At 50.5% G+C, this 20,316-nt stretch overlaps 1 protein-coding gene across 1 annotated transcript; it reads left to right on the forward strand.

Moving 5' to 3' along the window:
* Positions 1 to 2,625: 2,625 nt before the first annotated feature.
* On the forward strand, positions 2,626 to 19,160 carry LOC135964628 (ATP-dependent 6-phosphofructokinase, platelet type-like). Its single transcript, XM_073999920.1, has 7 exons — positions 2,626 to 3,740; positions 13,311 to 13,469; positions 15,211 to 15,272; positions 15,524 to 15,602; positions 16,975 to 17,074; positions 18,174 to 18,276; positions 18,880 to 19,160. The coding sequence occupies exons 1-7, from the start codon at positions 3,594 to 3,596 to the stop codon at positions 18,965 to 18,967; spliced, it is 738 nt and encodes a 245-aa protein (XP_073856021.1). The 5' UTR covers positions 2,626 to 3,593; the 3' UTR covers positions 18,968 to 19,160.
* Positions 19,161 to 20,316: the final 1,156 nt, after the last annotated feature.

The following is a 20,316-nucleotide window of genomic DNA, read 5'->3' on the forward strand; positions in this document are numbered from 1 at the left end:
TTGGCTGCCTCAGAACTCTGGTGGACGTTGCAAATGGCCCCACAGCGTTGCAGTGAACATTCTTCGGACAGAAGACGCTTGGAACTGTTCCCGGCACAAAGCCAGCACCCTGTGAACAGTGGCCACTGCTGTCGTGACTGAGTGCCGTCCAACTGGGGGCATTTGCTCTGCTCAGTTCACTTAATTGGGCCAAGAATGGGGTTGCCCTGCCTTCAACAAGTTTGACGATTGAACGAGGACTCAGTCGATAATGTACTCTGTAAATATGCTCTCCGGGCTAGAGTGAGCAAAGCCCAGGGAGCGGGTGGTTTTTCAGTATTAGCCAGGTGTTTGTGGCGGGGCCAGCTGTGCGACTGCCAGAGCAAATGTGACCAGGAAGCCTCTGTCCCCCCAAGGTGGCCAGCGTTCCTGTTATACGTGCCGTAAGCAGAAGGTGGGCACTGCTGGGGAACTTGCTCATGTTCCTGTTTTCTGATTGGAAATTCAAGGTTTCTGAGCATCTTACATTGAATTTGTACATTGCTGAGACTGTACACATTTCAACACTTGTTTTTTTCTGCTTTTTGGATCCATACAACCTGGCATTTGGCTGTGGCTTCCAGGACAGGCTGGATGCAGAGTGAAGCCCTCTCCTCACTGTCAATGCCTGCCGATGTCTTTTTGTATAAACTTTGTATTTCTTGAGACTTTCAGTTAGGTTTTTACATAACTAGACTTTTAAAATTGCCATGCACATAACTCTACCAGTTACAATCGTGAGCTAACATGGCTTTTTGGTTTTACTTTGATGAATGTTTAACATTTGCATCCTGGATGTGGGGGTGGAGGTCATTTATCTGCTTTTCATTTCCTTCTTGGTTCTACTTACCTGAAAGTCACTAAGGTGTGGAAGGCGTGGTACAGGGTAAACTGCAGGCCGCACTGTGGCGCGGTGGACAAGAGGCACAGGCTGCAGTGGTGTGCACAGTGGATGAGAGAAAAGAGGAGACTTCCATCCTCGAGGGAAACACACAACAATTTAAAAAACTGATCATCTAGCTTACATGAGGTCCAACAAATTCAGTTTGCAAAGTTTAACTTCCAAGTTAATTTAGTAATTTTTCCCCTAAGTCATTAATTTAGTAGCTTACGTTTAAATATATTTCTTTTGTCTAAAGCAAGTCATAAATTCTAAAATGAATGACTAAACATGTAACAATTTAGGCATACAGCACCTGAAGGCAAAACCGCCAGTATGCTAAAACATTGGACATAGATGCTTTAAAAATATAATGTAGCATTCTTGCAGTGCATGTGCTGTTAGCATGTAACTTGGTGAGTAGTTTTGAGCTATGTTTGTAGGAATGTGTATCTTGAATACTTCAGGGCATCACTGCAGATGTGTGCGTGAGACGTATAAATACTGAATGTTCTTCTCCCTTCCCTTAAATGAAAAGCATTAGCTCCCTTTTATTTTTATTTTTATTTTTAATTTTATTTTTTTTGCAGTGGTCTCTTGCTCTTGTTGCCCAGACTGGAGTGCAGTGGCACAATCTCAGCCCACTGCAACTTCTGCTTCCCGGGTTGAAGTGATTCTCCTGTCTCAGCCGCCTGAGTAGCTGGGATTACAGGGACCTGCCACCATGCCCGGCTAATTCTTGCATTTTTATTAGAGATGGGGTTTTGCCATATTGGCCAGGCTGGTCTCAAACTCCTGACCTCAGGTGATCTGTCCACCCCGACCCCCCAAAGTGCTGGGATTACAGGCGTGAGCCACTGTGCCCGGCCAGCTCCCTTCAGTAATGATTTATACAGTTGTTTTTGCTTTTTGTTTTTTTGAGACGGGGTCTCACTCTGTCGCCCAAGCTGGAGTGCAGTGACGCAAATCTTGGCTGACTGCAGCCTTCACCTCCTGGGCTCAGGTGATCCTCCCACCTCAGCTTCCTGAGTAGCTGGGAATAGACACATGTCACTATGACCAGCTAATTTTTTTTTTTTTTTTTTTTTTTTTTGTATTAGAGACTGGGTTTTGCCATGTTTTCCAGTCTGGTCTTGAGCTCCTGGGCTCAAGCGATCTGCCCGCCTCGGCCTCCCAAACTGCTAGGATTACAGGCGTGAGCACCACATCTGGCCCATTTTTTTTTTTTTTTTTTTTCCCTTACAGGATTAGAAGTCGACTTTCGGAAAACTCTTCAACCTTGTAAACTTGATTTTCTACAATAATATGCCTCTAGGATTAAAACAAGATGGAAACAAAGAAGTATGTGTGGACTGCAGTTAAAAGTTTTCAACACAACATAGTTTAGGAGAGTTGACATTTACAAAGAGCAGGAGGCCCGTTCAGTGCCTTCTAGGCATTGGGAACGGCGGTCTGTGGGCGACCCTAACGTGTGCGGTGTCCTGAGACGTGATCGTGGTGCTCACGCTTTTACCGAGGGCCTCCCGGGAGTACCAGAGGCTCTTCTGCAGTCGGCCAGCCGGGCAGCAGCTGCTGGAGAAGGAACAAACAGTAAAAGACAGATGTACACGGTGTTATTATGGCAGAGAGGTTAAAACCAGGCTCACTTTGTTCTCTCACTTTGTTCTTACAGTTTTAAAAAAACTAATAACGAAGTCCTTAAATATGTATTGCGTTTCAGGATTTTCAAGTAGTTGTGGCTGTGTCTGTCTCTCTCTCGCTCCCGTTCGGGTGCTCCCTGCGAAGAGAGCTCAGAGAGGCCACCTTTCCTTGTTGAGGTGACAGGGCCTGGAGAGGTGTGAACCCTGAGGTGGGGGGTTGACTGACTGGGGGGAGGCTGGGTCAGCGTGGGGATCCACCCCCACTCCACGTTCCTGTAGGGAATCCACAGTTCTAAGTCTTTGTGATATGGGTAAAATGAACCTGGAAGAGGTGTTATTTTTTCAGAAGTAAGTGCCATGCTATTTTTTCCTCATACTTCTCCGTGTTTAAGCAGCATTGAAAGATAAGGCACTAGTAGCATGTTGGTTTGGAAACAATCTTGTTGATTATTTTAAGTTGAATCTGATATTAAGGTTGTCTGGTAACGGAAGTTTTCCTTTAACAACATGGAACTCTGTTGAATCTGTTGCCCCATTGGCTGAGCCGTCTGAAGTCAGTGCGGTGGCACCTGAAGAGTCGGCTTCCCCTTGGAGGAAGCCGCTGGATTGGCAAGAGGCACCGTCCTTGATTGAGGGAGTGAGGCGCCTTTGCAGGGACCCCACTGCGGTTCTCTCCTGCCCCTGCAGCTCTCTTCTGCCCCCTGCTGGCTGGCCAAGCAGATACGCGACAGTGTGCTCAGCGTGAATGTTCACGGGGTAGGCCGAGGCTTTTGTTCCAGAAACATTGACTTCAGAAATGGCCGGCAGTGTGTGTTGAGCATGGCAAGAAAGACTTACGTGTGTCTTAAACCTCTTGAACAAAGCAAGTTGATGTTTCAAATGTATCTCGAAGGCTAATGACTTTGCTATGGTCAATATTCAGGAGAAAATAGGGTTTGATGAAATAGATAGGAGTGGAAAGTGAGGTGCTTGTGCCCCGTATGACTAAGCGATGTCCTGGCCGTTCCACACCACGGCCTCTGAGCAGCCAGCGTGCAGATACTGGATCAATTTAGATGGGACTCCTGGAGCTGTCAGCCGCCCGGGAGAAGCACGAGGAGTTCTGTGTGCCCATGATCATGGTTCCCGCTACTGTGTCCAACAACGTGCCGGGTTCCGATTTCAGCATCGGGGCAGACACAGCCCTGAACACTATCACCGACGTAAGTCCGTGTGCGCCCCGCCAGGTGGCGCTGGCTGACTCTAACCTGTGGGCCCCCGCCCTTTTTATCTACCGAGCGCTAGAAACAGCCTTTTACAAATATCCTGAATGAGAGCTTCTCGTTATTTCGCCGCCCTCCCCCCCCCTCCACGAAAAGTAGGATTTTAGACTCTGAACATTTTTGATCTCACTCCCAAAAAGTTTTATCGCCTCTTCTTCTGTGTGGCCACCGGCGGGGACGTAGCGTGGCCAAGACCCCGGGAGTGCCCGTGAGTACCTACAGCGCTGAGGAGAGCTGGGCTGCAGTCTCCTGTGATTGCACCAGCATTAAAATCTGCTTTTTAAAAATTATTATTAATGCTGAGCCTAAATTTTCTTTGAGCCTCCAATACCCATTATGATGAACCCCTGCCTTGATGCTGAGGGTAGAAATTGAACTGAATATTTTGTAATTGTAGTCATTGTCCTGAACGCACCATTGCATTTGTTTTCTCTTTGGTCTTGGCTGTTGACCTCATTTTCCCCTTTGTAAAGTGGGGATGTTAAATTACATCTAAGGCAATATTGGGGCTAATTTTTTTGCCAAAAGACAATAATAAAACATAGAAATATATTCTTCTGTTTTTTGTTTTGTTTTGCTTTGTTTTCTTTGTTTTACTTTTCTTTGTGAGACAAGGTCTTACTCTGTCACCCAGGCTTGAGTGCAGTGGTGTGATCTCGGCTCACTGCAGCCTCGACCTCCTGGGCTCAGGTGATCCTCCCACCTCAGCCTCTCGAGTACCTGGGACCGCAGGCACGTGCCGCCATTTCCGGCTACAAGAAATACACGCCTACCCCACGTTTGTGTGTCACACTTGGTGATTCACGTGAGAGTCTGAAGATCCGTACCTAATGCAGGAAGTATTTCATTTTTTAAAAATTTGATGTCTAAAATTTTTCACTAATTCTCAAGTTTTCATTTTTCTTGTGCGACTTAGTTCTCACGAATATTTTTCAAAGTTTTCTATTTTGTTTTTGTTTTTTGTAAACCCTTGGCATGAAACTTATTTCTAGCGCTGGTAAATAAAAAAAACAAGCTTTTAACATACAGCTCATATGGTAAGTAATGCTTAGCAGTCGTTTCTTGCTTTTCTGAGCGTCTTAAACTTTCTTCACTTCCTTTGTGAAGGAAACCTGTCCAGGTTTTCCCGTGTTCACTGGCTTTGGGGGCAACGTTCACCTTATTTTTGGCAGTCACTAATCTCTGACCTAGATGTTGCTTCTGCTCTGCTCTGCTGGTGATGGGCGTCACGGCTTTGCTGCTGCAGGGCTGGCCTGGCTCTGGGCTTACCTTCGTGCTGGGAATGTGAACATGAGTGTGTTTCACAGAGAGGATTCCAGCATGGCTTTCACTGCTCTTTCACCTGCTTTAGCTGGATTTTTGGGTCTGTGAAAGTTGGGTGTGCAATGGGAGGGATTGAAGCTTCTTTTTTCCCTAATTGTTACCTAATTGGAACTTACCCAGAGGGAATGGGTGGAGAATTTGAGAGCAGTCACTGCAGTTAGATGAGCATCTGAAGATGTGGGACAAAGCTGGTGTTGATCACCCTGTGACTTTTTTATTTTCAAGTTTCCACACAAAGCATAGATCCTTGTGGTGTGTGATGTACACTTTCAGGCAGGAAGAAAATCTCTCTTTAATTCCAGGGTCCTCCGCTATAAATAACTTTTTTTTCCAGATTGTAAATATGTAACAAACGTGTAGGGTCAAAATTTGAAAACCAAAATACGTGAGGCAAACACCCCGCAAATGATCAGTTCCACCCGCTTTGACTTCCCTTGGAGGGACTGTGTGATTTATTATGCGATTGTTTTAAATTCAGTTTTTCATTCATTCCAGTTTCTCAAAGCTAGGTTAAACAATTTCATTTTCTTTTCTTTTCTTTTTTTTTTTTTTTTTTTTGACAGGGCCTCTGTTTCCCGGGCTGGAGCGCAGTGGTGCAATCACGATTGACTGCAGCCTCGACCTCCCAGGCTTAGGCGATCCTCCCACCTCAGCTTCCTGAGTAGCTGGGACTACACGTGCTTGCCACCGTGCGTGGCTAATTTTTTGTATTTCTACAGAGACGAGGTCTCCCGTTGGCCAGGCACAGCCACCTTGGTAAGTGTATGTGTGTGTCCTCATTGCCCTTCTGATCCCGAGCTCCGAGGAATGAGGCTGTCTTGGGAGTGCCGTGGTTCTAGCCTCGTGATGGGTGAGTGACGCCGGCTGATTGAGGTCACCCTGGCGAATGCTGCAGCTGCTCGGGAGCCGGGGCAGGGACGAGAAAGCCGCTGAGGATCCCTCTGTGGACCCCTGAAGGGAGAGGGGTCGAGATGTGAACATGGCAGCTGTTTTCTCCAGAGCCCTGTTTACTGATGGCCAAACAGGGTGAATCCTGAGAAGGTTTGGATTTGGGTCTGAACTGGGCTCGCCTGGCTGTAGAACACAGGAGCTGGTGGCGAACTCAGGAAATGAGGGCGTGAGGTGACTTGACGTGGATGGCTCCGGGTCCCTCCAGCCACTGTCCTGAAGCCGTCGGAGCCTGAGGATGTGTGGGAGTGAGCGTCTCTTTCCTGTCTGGCCAACACCCTCTGTGACCCATGACTCATGGCCCGGCCCTGGGCAGCATTTATGTTTGAGGTCTGTGGATGGCTCCAGTTGTTCAGTAAATTTGGTGATTCTCATTGGGGTGATTGTGCCCCAGGGAATGTTTGCGCCATCCAGGGAGGTTTCTGGTTAGAACTGGGAGAAGGGATGCTCCCAGCACCTGGGACTGGGGACAAGGGACGCTGCAAAAAGTCACTCTAAGCACAGGGCGGGCTCCATAGCAGGAGTCTGGCTCAGGACGTGGCCATGTTGTGCTTCAGAAGCCCTGGGCGGATCTGATGTGGTGAAGTCGTCATCGTCACTCGTGATTTCCTTCTTGCCAGCATTGATGCTTAGCTGACGCCATAGCCCCTCAGAATCTATGCGGCGCTGGTGAGTGGGTCTTTCTGGCAAAACAGAATGAATGAAATACCTCAGAGCAGGTGTTACACATTCTCAGGATATGGCTGCAGGGAGTTTCGGTTGGACTCCTTTCACTCCTTAGTGCTGGCTGGTGCATTACTCTGTCCTGTAAGCTTGATCAGGTCACATCAGAAACAGTAGGTGCGTGCCACGCTGCTGTCAGGTTTCGCGAAGGTGGCGGTGACTACAGCCTTGTGAGTAATTCCTTGTCATAGTGGCCCCACTAAGGACCCAGGGGCCCGGCTGTGTTTGGTCTTGAGAGCTTTATGCTTTTCTGGGCAGGGTCTCTCCCCATCTTGAAGTCTTCCCTCCCCTTTTTTGGAGACTAAAGGAAGGAAAAGAGGAGCGACAGGGAAGAGGGGAGAGAGGATTTGCAGCAATGTGGCCATTCCCACAGATTTCAAGGCAGAGTTAAGGAGCCGAGACACCCCCACCTGCCCTCTTGTGTGCCTCAGGGCCCTCCTGGCCCCAGGTCACCCACACCCTCTGGCTTCCAGCGAGAGCTTCTTGGAGAAGCAGCCAGCTCCCCGCGGCCAGTCTTGGTTAGTCCTGGGCTAGAGTATTCCACAGTAAAGGAGTGACATCACCTGTCTGAAGAGCATAAGGAGCCCCCCACGTGGTGGTGCTGACAGGGCCACATCCTGGGCACCAGGCCAGCCAATATCCCCAGATGAGTGTTTCTGGCTTGGAAGCAGGCTGGCATTTGGATTGAAGTCCTGCAAAAACTGCCATGGCCAGAGCCTGCAAGGCAGAGCCTGTACAGAGCAGCCCAAGAGCTGGGCATGTGCTGGGTCTGGGTGGACGTGGAGTACATGCCATGGGGCACGGGGGCCCCTGCTCACAGCTCACCTCGTGGTCACCCAGCACTGACCCACCCATCTTACCCTGCTACCCACCATGCTGTGAACTCACCTGCCACGGATCTGCACCCACTGTCCGAAGCCCTCGGCCCACACGGGCTCCTGGCCTTGGGATGCTTTGGGTTGCACCAGGGCTGCAGAGCCTGGCTCTCTCACTGTCCAACTCTCCTGGGGAGATGTGGGCCCCGCCTTGCATCCCAACAGTAGCATTTCTGCAGCAGACGTGGGGATATTCACAGTAAGAGGGACACGTCCAAGTCCATAAATAGTTGATTTTGCCACCAAGTGGATGACAAAAACACCTTGCTGTGTGGGGCCGCTTGGAGCTGGGAACAGTGGGCGTGTGGACCTGTCCTGCTGTTACCTTGGTTAACACCCTGAGGTGGAGCCTGAAAAAGCCCGGTGTACACGGGCTCAAGAACCGCTCTCCTTTCTGACACCAGAGCCCATTTCCCAGTGGAACCTCAGAGCAGCAACTCAGGTTCTTGCTCGCCTGTGTGGCTTTGCGTGTGACTTCCAGCCGGAGAGCAGAGATGTGGCATGGGGCTGAGTGTGGCCCACCGGTAATCCAGCTGCCGGCCTCCTTCCCTGCCTGCGCGTGGAGGCTGCCTCTGCACGATGAAGGCAGTCACTTAGTGTGGTCCTTACAGCTGTGTGCCCCATCCCACTGATCGTGGACTGCCTACAGAAAGCTACAGGGACTGGCTTTGCCTTCAAATGTCCTGACTGCCCTGGCCTCGCTTACCCACGATGAGATGCCGAGAGCTGAGCTGTCCCGCTCGTGACTAACTTGCCGCTGCCTGCAAGCTGCTCTGTTGCCGGCCTCACACCCACCCTGCTGTGCTGCCTGCACGCCTCCCCTTTCAAGAGGACCTGGGCTGTGCCCAGGCAGTCCCCTGTGTTGCTAAGGCCTGTCCTGCTCCCACATGGCCTCCAGAGCTCCCCTTGGTCCCCTGACCCACATGAACCGGCTTCCCCTGATGACTCAGGTCCCTGCTGTCCCTTCCTGGACCTCAGTGGAGGCCCTGGGGCTGGCATGTGAGCACCCAGCACCCCCGCTAACTGCTTGGCCCTGCTGCTTCAGGCTTACAAGAGCATGTGCGACATGGCTGAGGCGCAAGGCCACCACCGGGAGCTTTGCATCCCCCTGTGTGTGGTGCCGGCCACGATTAACAACAATGTCCCAGGCACAGAAATAAGCCTGGGCACCGACACTGGCCTGACTGCTGTTGTCCAGGTAAGAGAACCCCGTTTCCTCCCATTGCTTTCTTTATTTTATTTTAGCAATTTGTTTCTTCTGTGCTAAGAATGAGCCAGATTTATTATTACTCTTCCCCCCCCCCGCTTTGTTAGCTTGGCTTTATGTCAGTCACACTGGCCAGAACAGGGTAAATTTTTTAGCTTCTCTGCCTTAGGGAGAACCTGTCTTTATTGATTAAAAGTGAGATGATATATCCAGTCCTTGGGGTTGTGTTTCTATCCCACCTAGACTAGGGGAGTTTTGAGCACCATTTCTCTGGAGCCGGCCTCTCCCGCCTGCGTTGAGTAGCGAGGCTGCAGGGCCAGCTGTGGGAACCTGCAGGAAGGGGTTTGAGTGCCTGGTACGTACGAGCTCTGGGACAGAGCTGTGCCCACTGGGGGCCGCTGCCTGGAACCACAGCCTTCCTGGTGAGATGAGAGGATCTTTAAAGAGCCGAGATCATGCCCTCCTGGGCAGGCAGTTTCACCAACATGTGCTTTGGGAGGAGTGGATTCTGCCGGTCATGGGCGTGGTGCTGACACCCGCATGGTGGCCCCTCCGGTCCCTGATAAGCTGACCCACCTCTATGGTCATGAGCTGGACATGAGGACCTGTGGGAGTTCCACAGGCCTTTGCTGCAGAGAGGGTCCTCACTCGGCTGCAGACAGGACAGTGGCCACCTTGGCATGTGGGGTCATGTCAGTGGATTGGCCGCCGGGTGTCTCCTGGAGAGCAGCCGCTGGCCTTTAGCTTCGATGTTCACGTCTGAACCAGCTCCGGAGTTTGCGGTGGAAACTCCCAGCCCTGTTGGAGACTCCTTAGTTCAGCTTGGCACAGAACCTCGGAAAACAGCAGTTCTGTTCCGGGTTCTTCCTTCAGAACTGAGTTCCAGTGCAGGGAAGGGAGCGGAGGGGTCGTGAGGTCGGCTGCAGCCTCCTGTGCCTCCCACTCGAGTTGAGGGCCATCTCTCTCCTGGGCTTCTCCCTGTCGCCTTCCCTGGTGCTGTGCTGGCCTCACAGAGGCTGGCCTTGGCTCGTTCCCTGGACTTTCTTGGGCCCCCGCGCTTGACCCCTGTTCACTGAATGCCATTAGGGTCCAGCTATCGCTGGCTTCGCTCTCCTTTAGCACCTTGTAGATGTCCACATATGCTTCCACCCTCGCACCCGGCACGCAGCGCAGCACTACCCCGGCCAGCGGCTGTGCTTTGCTGCAGGTCCCTTGCTGTAGCAGGGATGGGAGCCCCAACCCCTGCCCCGTCTGGCCACCGACTTCAGCAGAGGCTCGGCTGCCGTGAAGGATACCAGTCATGGGAAAACTGGCCTCCCTGCAGATTCACAGAGCAAGGTGGTTCTCACAGAGAAGTCAGTGGCTTTTTTCTACCTTAACACTGTAGCAAACGCCACCTTATCTTTCACCACCAATTTATATTTCTTAACACCCATGGAGCAAAGTGCTGGTGATGTTTGAACTGTAGCCTGGGGCTCTCGCTCCCATGGGACTCCTTGGGGAATTTCCTAGCAGGATCGTGTGTGTGCCCTTGCAGGGGGTTGTGTCTGCTGGGCACATCCCATTGTGTGGCAAGAATGGCTGAGGTCACAGGCTCTGCCTGACGAGTGCCACTCACAACTGCTGTCCACGCAGGGCCACGCTTGGGATTGGCCGCCTTCTTGTCAGTGCTACTTTGACTAATTGCCTGAGGCACGGCCGGAGTGACTTGCTATTTTTAGAAGCTAATTCAGGCTTCAGATGCCATCTAGGTAATGAGGAGAGTGTTCAGGAAAGCTGTATCTAAGCTCCAGCAACGGCAGACTCTTCCGTCCCAGCTGTCACTGCATTTACACTCAGAGGAGCACACGGTTGGGGGCATGGCTCAGCTGTCAGGGCTCCACTGTTCCACACACCCACAGCTGCAGCCTGGCGGGACCAGAACTCAGACACGTTTGGGCACAAATCAGCCTCTTGGGAGAGCTGCTTTGCCTGCAGAATTCTTTTGCCATTAAGCAGCTGTCATTCTTTGAATGAGTGACAGTAATTCCCCACCTCAGGGTGGGCTGTGGGGGAGATTCAGTTGGAAAAATAACCCATGAGGCTTTGTGCCTCTGGAGGTCCTGATGCCCCACCCACATTTTCCTTCCCATGCCCGGGATGCTCTAAGACAAAGGGCAAATCTGAAAGCCTTACTGCATCTTAAGTCTTAGATCACAATGAGAGAGAGACCCAGTACAGGTGGAAAAGTGAAACCCTCAGAATTCTGCACTGGCCCTTCAAGAAGGCAGTTACAGGTTCTTTGGACCCTTGACGGGTTTCTGTCCTCTGTCCTTCCTAAGCACAAAGACGGGAATTCTTCCCATTGCCTGTTTCTCCCCCCATCTCGGCTTCTACACAATGCAAAGTGGCCCTCTAACTAGAGCCCGTGTTCAGTTTTGAATACATCAACCAATTATTTTGGGAGGAAAAGAATCTTCCAGAGAAACGAAGTATAGGTTGGAATGGTTTAATCAAGCCTGTGTTTATTCAACAAAGTGTGCTTTGAAATTTCATTCGAAGTACTCAAGTGAAAATTTCCCGTGGGTGTTAAACTTTAGTGAACAGACTCTCATGTGGCTCCTAGTCTCAAGCCCACACCCCCACTTCATCCTTTTACTCTTGGGTGAGTCCCACGGAGGCCGGTTAGGGAATCCTGCAGGATCAGCCCTTGACCCAGATGGACGGACGGATGGCTGGGTAGACGGACAGCTGGCTGGCTGGCTGGGGAATACTGTGCTTGTGTCATTCAGAGACAAGCATTTCTTGAGCGCCTTCTGTGGGGGGCTCGGCCGGGTCCTGCTGATGGTGCAGTGGTGTAAGCCCAGCCCACAGTTCCTGCCCTCATGGAATGTGCAGCCTAGTGAGGACTGCAAGTCACATAACCACGAGGTAACTGCAGGGAGAGACACCGGGGTGATTTCTATGAAGAGAGGACATGGGGTGCCCCGAGAGCCCCTGACAGAGGGAACTTTGTGGTCCTAGAAACCAGGTGATGTTTTCCTAAGGAAATGGCATTTCCCTCTGGGTCAGAGCTGAGGAAGGTGCCTGTGTGTGTCCCGTGGCCGCTGTGACCCTGACCACACACCTGGGGCTGGAAAATAATCATCACTCTCCCACAGTTCTGGAGGGCGGGAGCCATGGGCTGAGGCCAGAGTGTGTGCTCCAGGAGAGTCCCTCGTGGCCCATTCAGGTGCCCAGAGCCCCGGGCCTTGAACGCCTTGTTCCCTGGCACCGCCTCCTCCCATGTGGGTGTGCAGCATCCTACTCCAGGGCCTCTGCACCCCTCATCTGCCGATGCAGGTGGTGGCACTTAGGGCCCACCTGGGTAGTCCTCAGGATTCACCTTTATCACCGCATGAGGGAACATTCCCAGGTTCCAGGCATTAGGACCGGGATTCCTTTGGGGGCTGCTCTCCCGCCCACCACTGTGCCTGAATGTGATGCACATAGCGGCCAGCATATGCAGAGGCCCCAGGAGGACCTGGGGTGGCTGGAGCTAGAGCGGACCTGGTGTCAGAAGTGGGCGGGGCCAGGGATTCCAGAGAAAGGCTTAACGTGTACTTGAAGTGAGCAAAGGGTTTTGAATGAACCAAGAACTGGATCAGATTTATGCTTTTTATATAGATGGGTCTCCAGTCTGTGTGAACAGATTGGAGGGGGCCAGGGTGGGAGCTGAGGCCCAGGCAGAGGCTTTGCAGAGTGCCAGAAGAGGGCGCTGTAGCCCGGACTGAAGTGTGGGTGGGAAGGCGGCAGATGCATTTCTCTGCTGTTTTTCTCCCTGCTGAGCTTGGGTCCTCGTGGAGGGCGGATGGCAGACATTTCACTCTGGGACCTCATGCCTATGCATCCGAAAGACCCCCAGGCGCCTGGGTGTAAGAACCATCATCTGCCTTGGAGTAGAGTTTCTATAAATGTAACATTCACCGATGGATGGAAGACGGCCACAACTCTAAAATCACGCTTTTCAGAAGAAAATAGAAGAGCACAGCTGTTCCCATGGACAAAGCTGGCAGGTGACAGCCCCGTAACTTCTCAGCTCACACCTAACAGTGTCCGCGTCTGGTGAAAGCTGCTTCAGCAGGGACAGTCGAAGAGCAGCATGGAGTGAGCTGGCTTGTGGGGTCGTCTTTTCAGGCTCCTCCTATGGGGCCTGGGAGAAGGGAGCGGCAGATGGCCAGGTCCCCACCACAGGTCATCGAGGTCACCTCCAGGTGGCTGGTGGGGGGGGGGGGGCATGTTCACATCCACTCCGAGGCACATCCCGGCTGCTGCACACCCTTCACCCCTGTGCGATGCTGGGACCGCATGCTCAGGTGCGGTGTGGGGCCTTGCTGCACTCACTGGTAGGGGAGCTCTGGGATGGTGGGTGCACCCTGGCCCTGGGCTGGAGTGACTGATCTCTTCTCTGACCAGACCTGCGACCGCATCAAGCAGTCCGCCAGCGGAACCAAGCGGCGCGTGTTCATCAAGACCATGGGCGGCTACTGTGGCTACCTGGCCAACATGGGGATCGCGGCCGGAGCCGATGCCGCATACATTTTCGAAGAGCCCTTCGACTTTGAGGATCTGCAGGTATGTGACGGGGCTGGCCTCAGGGGACCGTCCCCTTGGGATCCTCTCGGTGCTGCGGAGCAAATCATCGTGTCTAGGGTGGTTTGCTTTTCGAGGGGGCATGCAGACGGAGGTGCTACCGAACACGCCACGCTTGATGCCCTTTGCATCGACCAGGTGCCTCTCCCGAGTGTCAGGTGATGGCGGACGTGCCTGGTTGAGGACACCTTCTAGTCTCTTGTGTGAAACACAAGCTTGTTTTTTTGATGTAGTCTGTTGTGTAATGTTTTCTCCCTTCTGTCACAAACGATTTGAGTGCCTCCACTGACAGTCACCACCCACGTCTGCGACTGGCTCTGGAGCTGGCTGCAGCTTCTTTTAAGTCTTGAGGCCTTTGGTGCTGCATCTGCCTCTAAACTGACACAGACACGGCCGTGGTTTCTTGGCATCTGTGGCTCTTTTAGGGAAGGGTGTCGCCGACCCCGGGGTCTGCCCTTGCTTCGACGGCACAGCAGAATCCAGGCCTGGACCCTGCAGTGTTCAAAGTTGCTAAACTCCATGCAGGAGGACAGGCCTTGGCAGATAAAATGCAACTGAACAATTGTCTTTAGTTAGTTATATAAATAAATATATGTTACATATTGCTCTGTCACCCAGGCTGGAGTGCAGTGGCACGATCTTGGCTCACTGCAACCTCCGACTCCCAGGTTCAAGCCATTCTCCTGCCTCAGCCTCCCGAGTAGTTGGGATTACAGGTGCATGCCACCATGCCCACCTAATTTTTGTATTTTTAATAGAGATGGGGTTTCACCATGTTGGTCAGGCTGGTCTTGAACTCCTGACCTCGTGATCTGCCCACCTTGGCCTTCCAAAGTGCTGGGATTATAGGCGTGAGCCATCGTGCCCGGCACCGTTGTCTTTTAAAAAGTTAGGATATTACTTGTTTCTGAGCCAAATAGATCAAGTAAAAAGGGCCTTGGTGTTGTCACTAATTATGTGACATGTGAATCATGAATTTCTTCACTGTGTCAAAGTGACTACTTGTGGAGTCGTTCACTGCATTGTGATGTTTCTGTCAGCAGTGGGTCCCATAAGATGATAATGGAGCTGCCCCAAACAGGTGTACTGTTTTTTTAATCTTTTATAAAATTTATATATATATATATATATATATATATATATATTTTTTTTTTTTTTTTTTTTTTTTTTTTTTTGAGACGAAGTCTTGCTCTGTAGCCCAGGCTGGAGTGCAGTGGCCGGATCTCAGCTCACTGCAAGCTCTGCCTCCCGGGTTCACGCCATTCTTCTGCCTCAGCCTCCCGAGTAGCTGGGACTATAGGCGCCCGCCATCTCGCCCGGCTAGTTTTTTGTATTTTTTAGTAGAGATGGGGTTTTGCTCTTTTCTGCTGAGAGCGCCGAGTAGAACATTGTCATGAAAATAAATAAGGAGCAATAGAGCCGTGAATGAGCGCTAGGCCAATCACGGAATTATCGTCTTCAGAGGGACCCTGTTGATTCTGGAAGGCGTTTCTAGTGGCTGCCATGAGGGCTGCTCACCGTGCCCTGCGCTCAGCATTCATCGCTGCAGACGTGCTCTCCCCGCCTGGGGGAGGCTCCCCGAGACCTGAGCCGTGAGAGCTTGCAACCTCCTTGGCCACACTCACCGCCACACTTGGTTGGCACTTCCCGCCCTGCAGGGCCTGGCACACAGTGGGTGCTTAGCATAAGTTTATTGTCTGATTAACAAAATACTCTTTTCCAGTCCAATGTGGAGCACCTGACGGAGAAAATAAAGACCACCATCCATAGGGGCCTTGTGCTCAGGTGAGTGAGAGACCAGGGCTGATCTTACGGTCACTGTCACACCGCGGTTCTTAGGTTCTGGTGACTTTGGGCTGGATGAGTGGTCATTTCTTTGCCGCTGGAGTGCACTACACACTGGGCATATGCAGAAGAGAGTTGTGGTGCGTTGCTCTAAAGACTTTCTTGCATTTAGACAACTAAAACTTTTGCTTTATAGTCTTACTCTATTAGATATCTCGCAATCATTTCTCTAACACCTGATGTTTATGAAGGAAGAAGGAAATACAGTCATCCCTCTTAGCCTCAGGGAATGTGTCCCAAGACTCCAGTGGGTACCTGGACCTGGGGATAGTACCCGCCCCCTGTATACATGAGGGGGTGGGTGCTGATAACCATCTGATAACCAAGGCGGCTACTGAGTGACTCAGGGGCAGGAGGCACAGACAGCATGGAGACTTTAGGGCACAGGGATGATTCACGTTCTGGGTGGGACAGCAAGACAGCACAAGATTTCATGACTCCCTGTTAGCCGGGCTTAGGTGAAATCGACATCCTGTGTCGGTTTGTTGTGTCGCATATGTTGTCACTATACAACAAAATAATCTGGAGTATACGCATACTCCCAGTTAGCTGGGAGACTTTTTTTTTTTTGAGACAGTCTTGCTCTGTTGCCCAGGCTGGAGTGCAGTGGTGCAATCCTGGCTCACTGCAACCTCCACCTTCCAGGTTCAAGAGATTCTCCTGCCTCAGCCTTCCGAGTAGATGGGTGTACAGGCGCCCACTACAACGCCCAACCAATTTTTGTATGTTCAGTAGAGATGGAGTTTCACCACGTTGGCCAGGCTGGTCTCAAACTCCTGACCTCAGGTGATTCGCCCACCTTAGCCTCCCAGCATGCCAGGATTACAGGCGTGATCCCCACCGTGCCCAGCCAAAACATCTAAACTTTTAAGTCATGCCAAACAGCAGCAGCTTTAGGCTTCTTTTGTTGGTGCGGTTTGAGTAATGGGGATTTTAAGGGAACTGTCAGCTTTCATGAAAACAGTGACACCCCCATCACTTGGAAATGCTTATTCAAACTAAACATGGCATCAGGTTAAAAACTGGAGCGTCCTAAGATTTAAAAAGGATTATCAGACATGTAAGATACTTGACACTCACCCTCAAATCAGAATGACCTGGAATAAGCTGCATGCGGGCACACGCATGTTATGAGTTGAGCCTGGGACACAGCGGTCCAGGATTCCTAACTCCCACGCACTCCTCCTTCACCACCTCCTATTCTTTATACTTTTAAACCAGAGCCCGTGAACTTATTTCAGAGAGCTCATGAATCGCCTGAAATGATGAAATAGTAGGCGTCTGTGTGACTTTGTCAAAGAATCCACAACGGTTATCAGATTCTTAAAGCTGTGACCCATCCCCACCCCAGATGAGTTTACGAAATCTTGATTTAAGATTTTAAAATATTGGAGATGGTTAGTTGACTCGTTCCATTTATTAAAACCCTTCTCTTACTGGGCAGGGGGGAACACTTGATACTTTTGCTTAACAGGCTGAGTTCAGGCTACAGGAATCACAGATTTTGTTTTGTTCTGTTCCAGCTATCCCTAAAGACTTAGAAACAAAAACATGAATTCTGTGAAACAGAAATCATCATTTCTATTTCACAGCAAAGTGTTACTGTATAACTGATATTTCATATGACTCTAACCACCAACAGGGTGGGGCACCTTCTCCATTTGATAGAAACTTTGGAACCAAAATCTCTGCCAGAGCTATGGAGTGGATCACTGCAAAACTCAAGGAGGCCCAGGGCAGAGGTAAGGGGTCCGGGGAGGGAGGCCATCTGCCTTGGTGAAAATGCTGTCCTATCGGGGAGAAGTAGGCTGCTGGTTCCTTCTTCAGTTCAGTACCGAGCTGCGTGTGATGTTCTAACTCCTGCTGGTCTCTGAGCATTGCTATTTAACCAATCTTGGATTCCTGGGTGTGCATGACATGTTCTCTTTTATCACTGCTAGATTCAACCTGAAGTTCTTTTGTGCAGGCTTTTTGCTCTGGAAATCCTGAGCATCAGCCCACAGTTTCCCTCACAGTTGAAGTGGGGTCTTCTATTTCTTGGATGTTTGGTAGGACAACCTCCTTGTGACCCCATCCATCAGAACTTCCAGTTTTGAGGAAGATTTGGCTGCTGAATGAATTGTTCGTGTTTGTAGAACTATGCATGTTTTTCCTTAAATCCGTTTTGTAACTTACATATTCTAACAATCTTTAGATAAGCTGAAAAGTTTTAGAAAACATGACACATTACTCTTGTTAATGGTTCCAACGTGGCTGGTCCCTACTCATTCCTGAGTGGTTATTTGTGCCAGCATCTTTCTCACCCCCACCCCCCTCAGCTTTCTTCAGTCATACCAGACGTGTGCTTTTATTAGGGCAAACCATTATCACTGCCAATGTCCGAGTTAGAAGAATGACAGTCTACAAAAAACAGTGATGTGAATAGTTTCAATCGGTTTGTCTTTTTGAAGAACTGACTGATTCTTTCTACATCCATTTTCTCTTGCTAATTTAGCTACGGATGCTTCTCGTGCCTCAGTGTGTGTATATGTGAGCATCAATTTCTTATTAGTGTTTTGCCATAATTTAAGGTAATTTCCTTATTCCACTATTTAGTGAAAAATTCTCTCCACTGAGAGAAAAAACAAAAGCTGCTTTCCAGGAAGCCATCAGGGTGATCCCACAAGAGCAGAGCTGTGCAAGCCCAGGCCGGGCGCTGGCCACACTGCACAGCTGTTCTCAGCCTCCCCCAGGCTTCCAGGCCAGGTTCAGCACAGTGCCCAGGAATCTCACCCCGTGATTCTGCTCCCCCAGCTGCCCATGGGACAGGGCAGTGTTAATCTGTTTTTAAACCTTTTATAGGAAAAACATTGACCACCGATGATCCCGTTTGTGTGCTGGGAATCAGCAAAAGAAATGTTATTTTTCAACCTGTGGCAGAGCTGAAGAACCAAATGGATTTTGAGTAAGTCGGGGTCTTATTGCCTTAGCAAACCCAGCCAATGTGAGTACAGGACAGGGGAATGGCCATTGCTGTTGCGTTCGGCAACTCATTCAGGGGTTTGAGGAACTAGCTTTTCTGAAGCTCAGTTAAAAAATACTAGGTCTTGGCCAGGCACGGTGGCTCATGCCTAAGATCCCAGCACTTTGGGAGGCCTAGGTGGGTGGATCACTAGGTCAAGAGATTGAGACCAGCCTGGCCCACATGGTGAAACCCCGTCTCTACTAAAAATACAAAAAGTAGCCTGGCGTGGTGGCGCACACCTGGAGTCCCAGCTACTCAGGAAGCTGAGGCAGGAGAAACCGCTTGAACCTGGGAGGCAGAGGTTGCAGTGAGCTGAGATTGCACCACTGCTCTACAGCCTGGTGACAGAGCAACAAACTACCACTAGGTCTTTGGGAAGAATTTTTAGAAATATAAAAACAATGGTTTTGTTTGATCTTGAAATTGGCTTTATCATCTAGTTGATTCAGCCGACCCTACAACCCCCGTGTTTCTGGCAAGACCACTTGCTGTGCTGGCCGTGGCATCTCCCAGCCTCACTGCTGTCCCCCCTTCCCTCCACAGGCACAGGATTCCCAAAGAACGGTGGTGGCTCAAGCTGCGGCCCCTCATGAAGATCCTGGCCAAGTACAAGGCCAGCTACAACGTGTGAGACTCAGGCCGGCTACAGCACGTGCAGCCCTGGAGCCTCTGATCCAGTCCCACCTGCACGTGCCTGCAACCTGGACTCACCGTGGACCATCTGTTTTTGTAATACTTAAGTTATTGATCAGCACTTTATGCAGGTATTGACATTAAAACCTAATCAGTGAGCACCTGTCACCGCCCATGTGCCCCACCAGCTCCAGTGTGTGCTGTCTGTGGACTGTCTCGTGCTTTCAGATGTGCGTATTAAACATTTGCCTACAACTCCAAGTAGGGTGGCTACTAAGGGTTTTCTCAGCAGTTTTGTGGGCAAAGATTATCAAAATATTTTTATAGGGATCACTGAACTATGCGCAAGTCATAAAAGGAGAACAAAGCTAGTAGTTTACACAGGACAAGGGGAATGCCATGTTTACTTACTGTTACATATTTGTCACGTGTCAGTTTCCATCCAGAGCAGCAGGCCAGGACCCTGGGCCTGGACCCCAGGCTCCTGCTCTCCTTAGAAAGTAAAAGAGAACACATGAATCTTATCTACTCAGCCTCTTGATTGCAATCCTAGCTGCATGTTAAAACCACCACGGTGGGGGTTTGAAAAATCTGATAGCCAGCTTCTCGTCCAGTCCAAGCCACGGTCCTCACTGGGCCCTAATTTGGAACTCTCCAATGACTCTTGCCAGAGTAGACATGGGTGCTGGGGTGACAGCCCTGCCACCCTCGTGGGCCCCCCTCCTGTAGGGACAGTGTTTCTGCCTCAGTTCTAGACTGCAAGAGACCACAGCTGTACCTCAGAAACGTGGGCGGAGAGCTGTATGGAGGGAGAGGAGACACCAAAAACCAGCTGTTTGGGAAATCGGAGTCCAACGGCCAAGAGCTGGCGTGGAGGCTTTCCTTTCTGGCTCTGTAAAGACGAAGCGAGCACTTACTCACCCCAGCCCCTCTGCTTCTCAGGGACTGCTTCCATTCAGCCGCCCTGTTGAACTTCCGTCTGTTAGGAGGATGCTCCCACAGGGCCTCGGTGTGATCAGTTTCATGAATCAGCACAGGCGGAGGTAGGACACCTTTGTGTGCCTTTTCATTCTACTTCTGCTTTTTAATAAAGGCCCTAAATGCTACTTAAAATAATGACTCAAGCAGAGGTTAAGTCAGAGTTGCCCTTTTAGATTCTTAAATATTCTAGAACTAATGAGGTAAAACTAGCCTTTGTCAGTAGAAAGTAAATTATATGTGGTGCATCTTTGGCACTTTGTGCATAACTATTTCAATGAATGTCTTCCTTGTTGCTCTTAAGACTGACTTGCCAGTCAGTGGCAAAACCTTAAGAATGACATAATGTTCTTGGAAAAAGCAGTAGCA

Source organism: Macaca fascicularis, chromosome 8, assembly GCF_037993035.2.
Source record: "Macaca fascicularis isolate 582-1 chromosome 8, T2T-MFA8v1.1".
NCBI classification, from domain to species: Eukaryota; Metazoa; Chordata; class Mammalia; order Primates; family Cercopithecidae; genus Macaca; species Macaca fascicularis.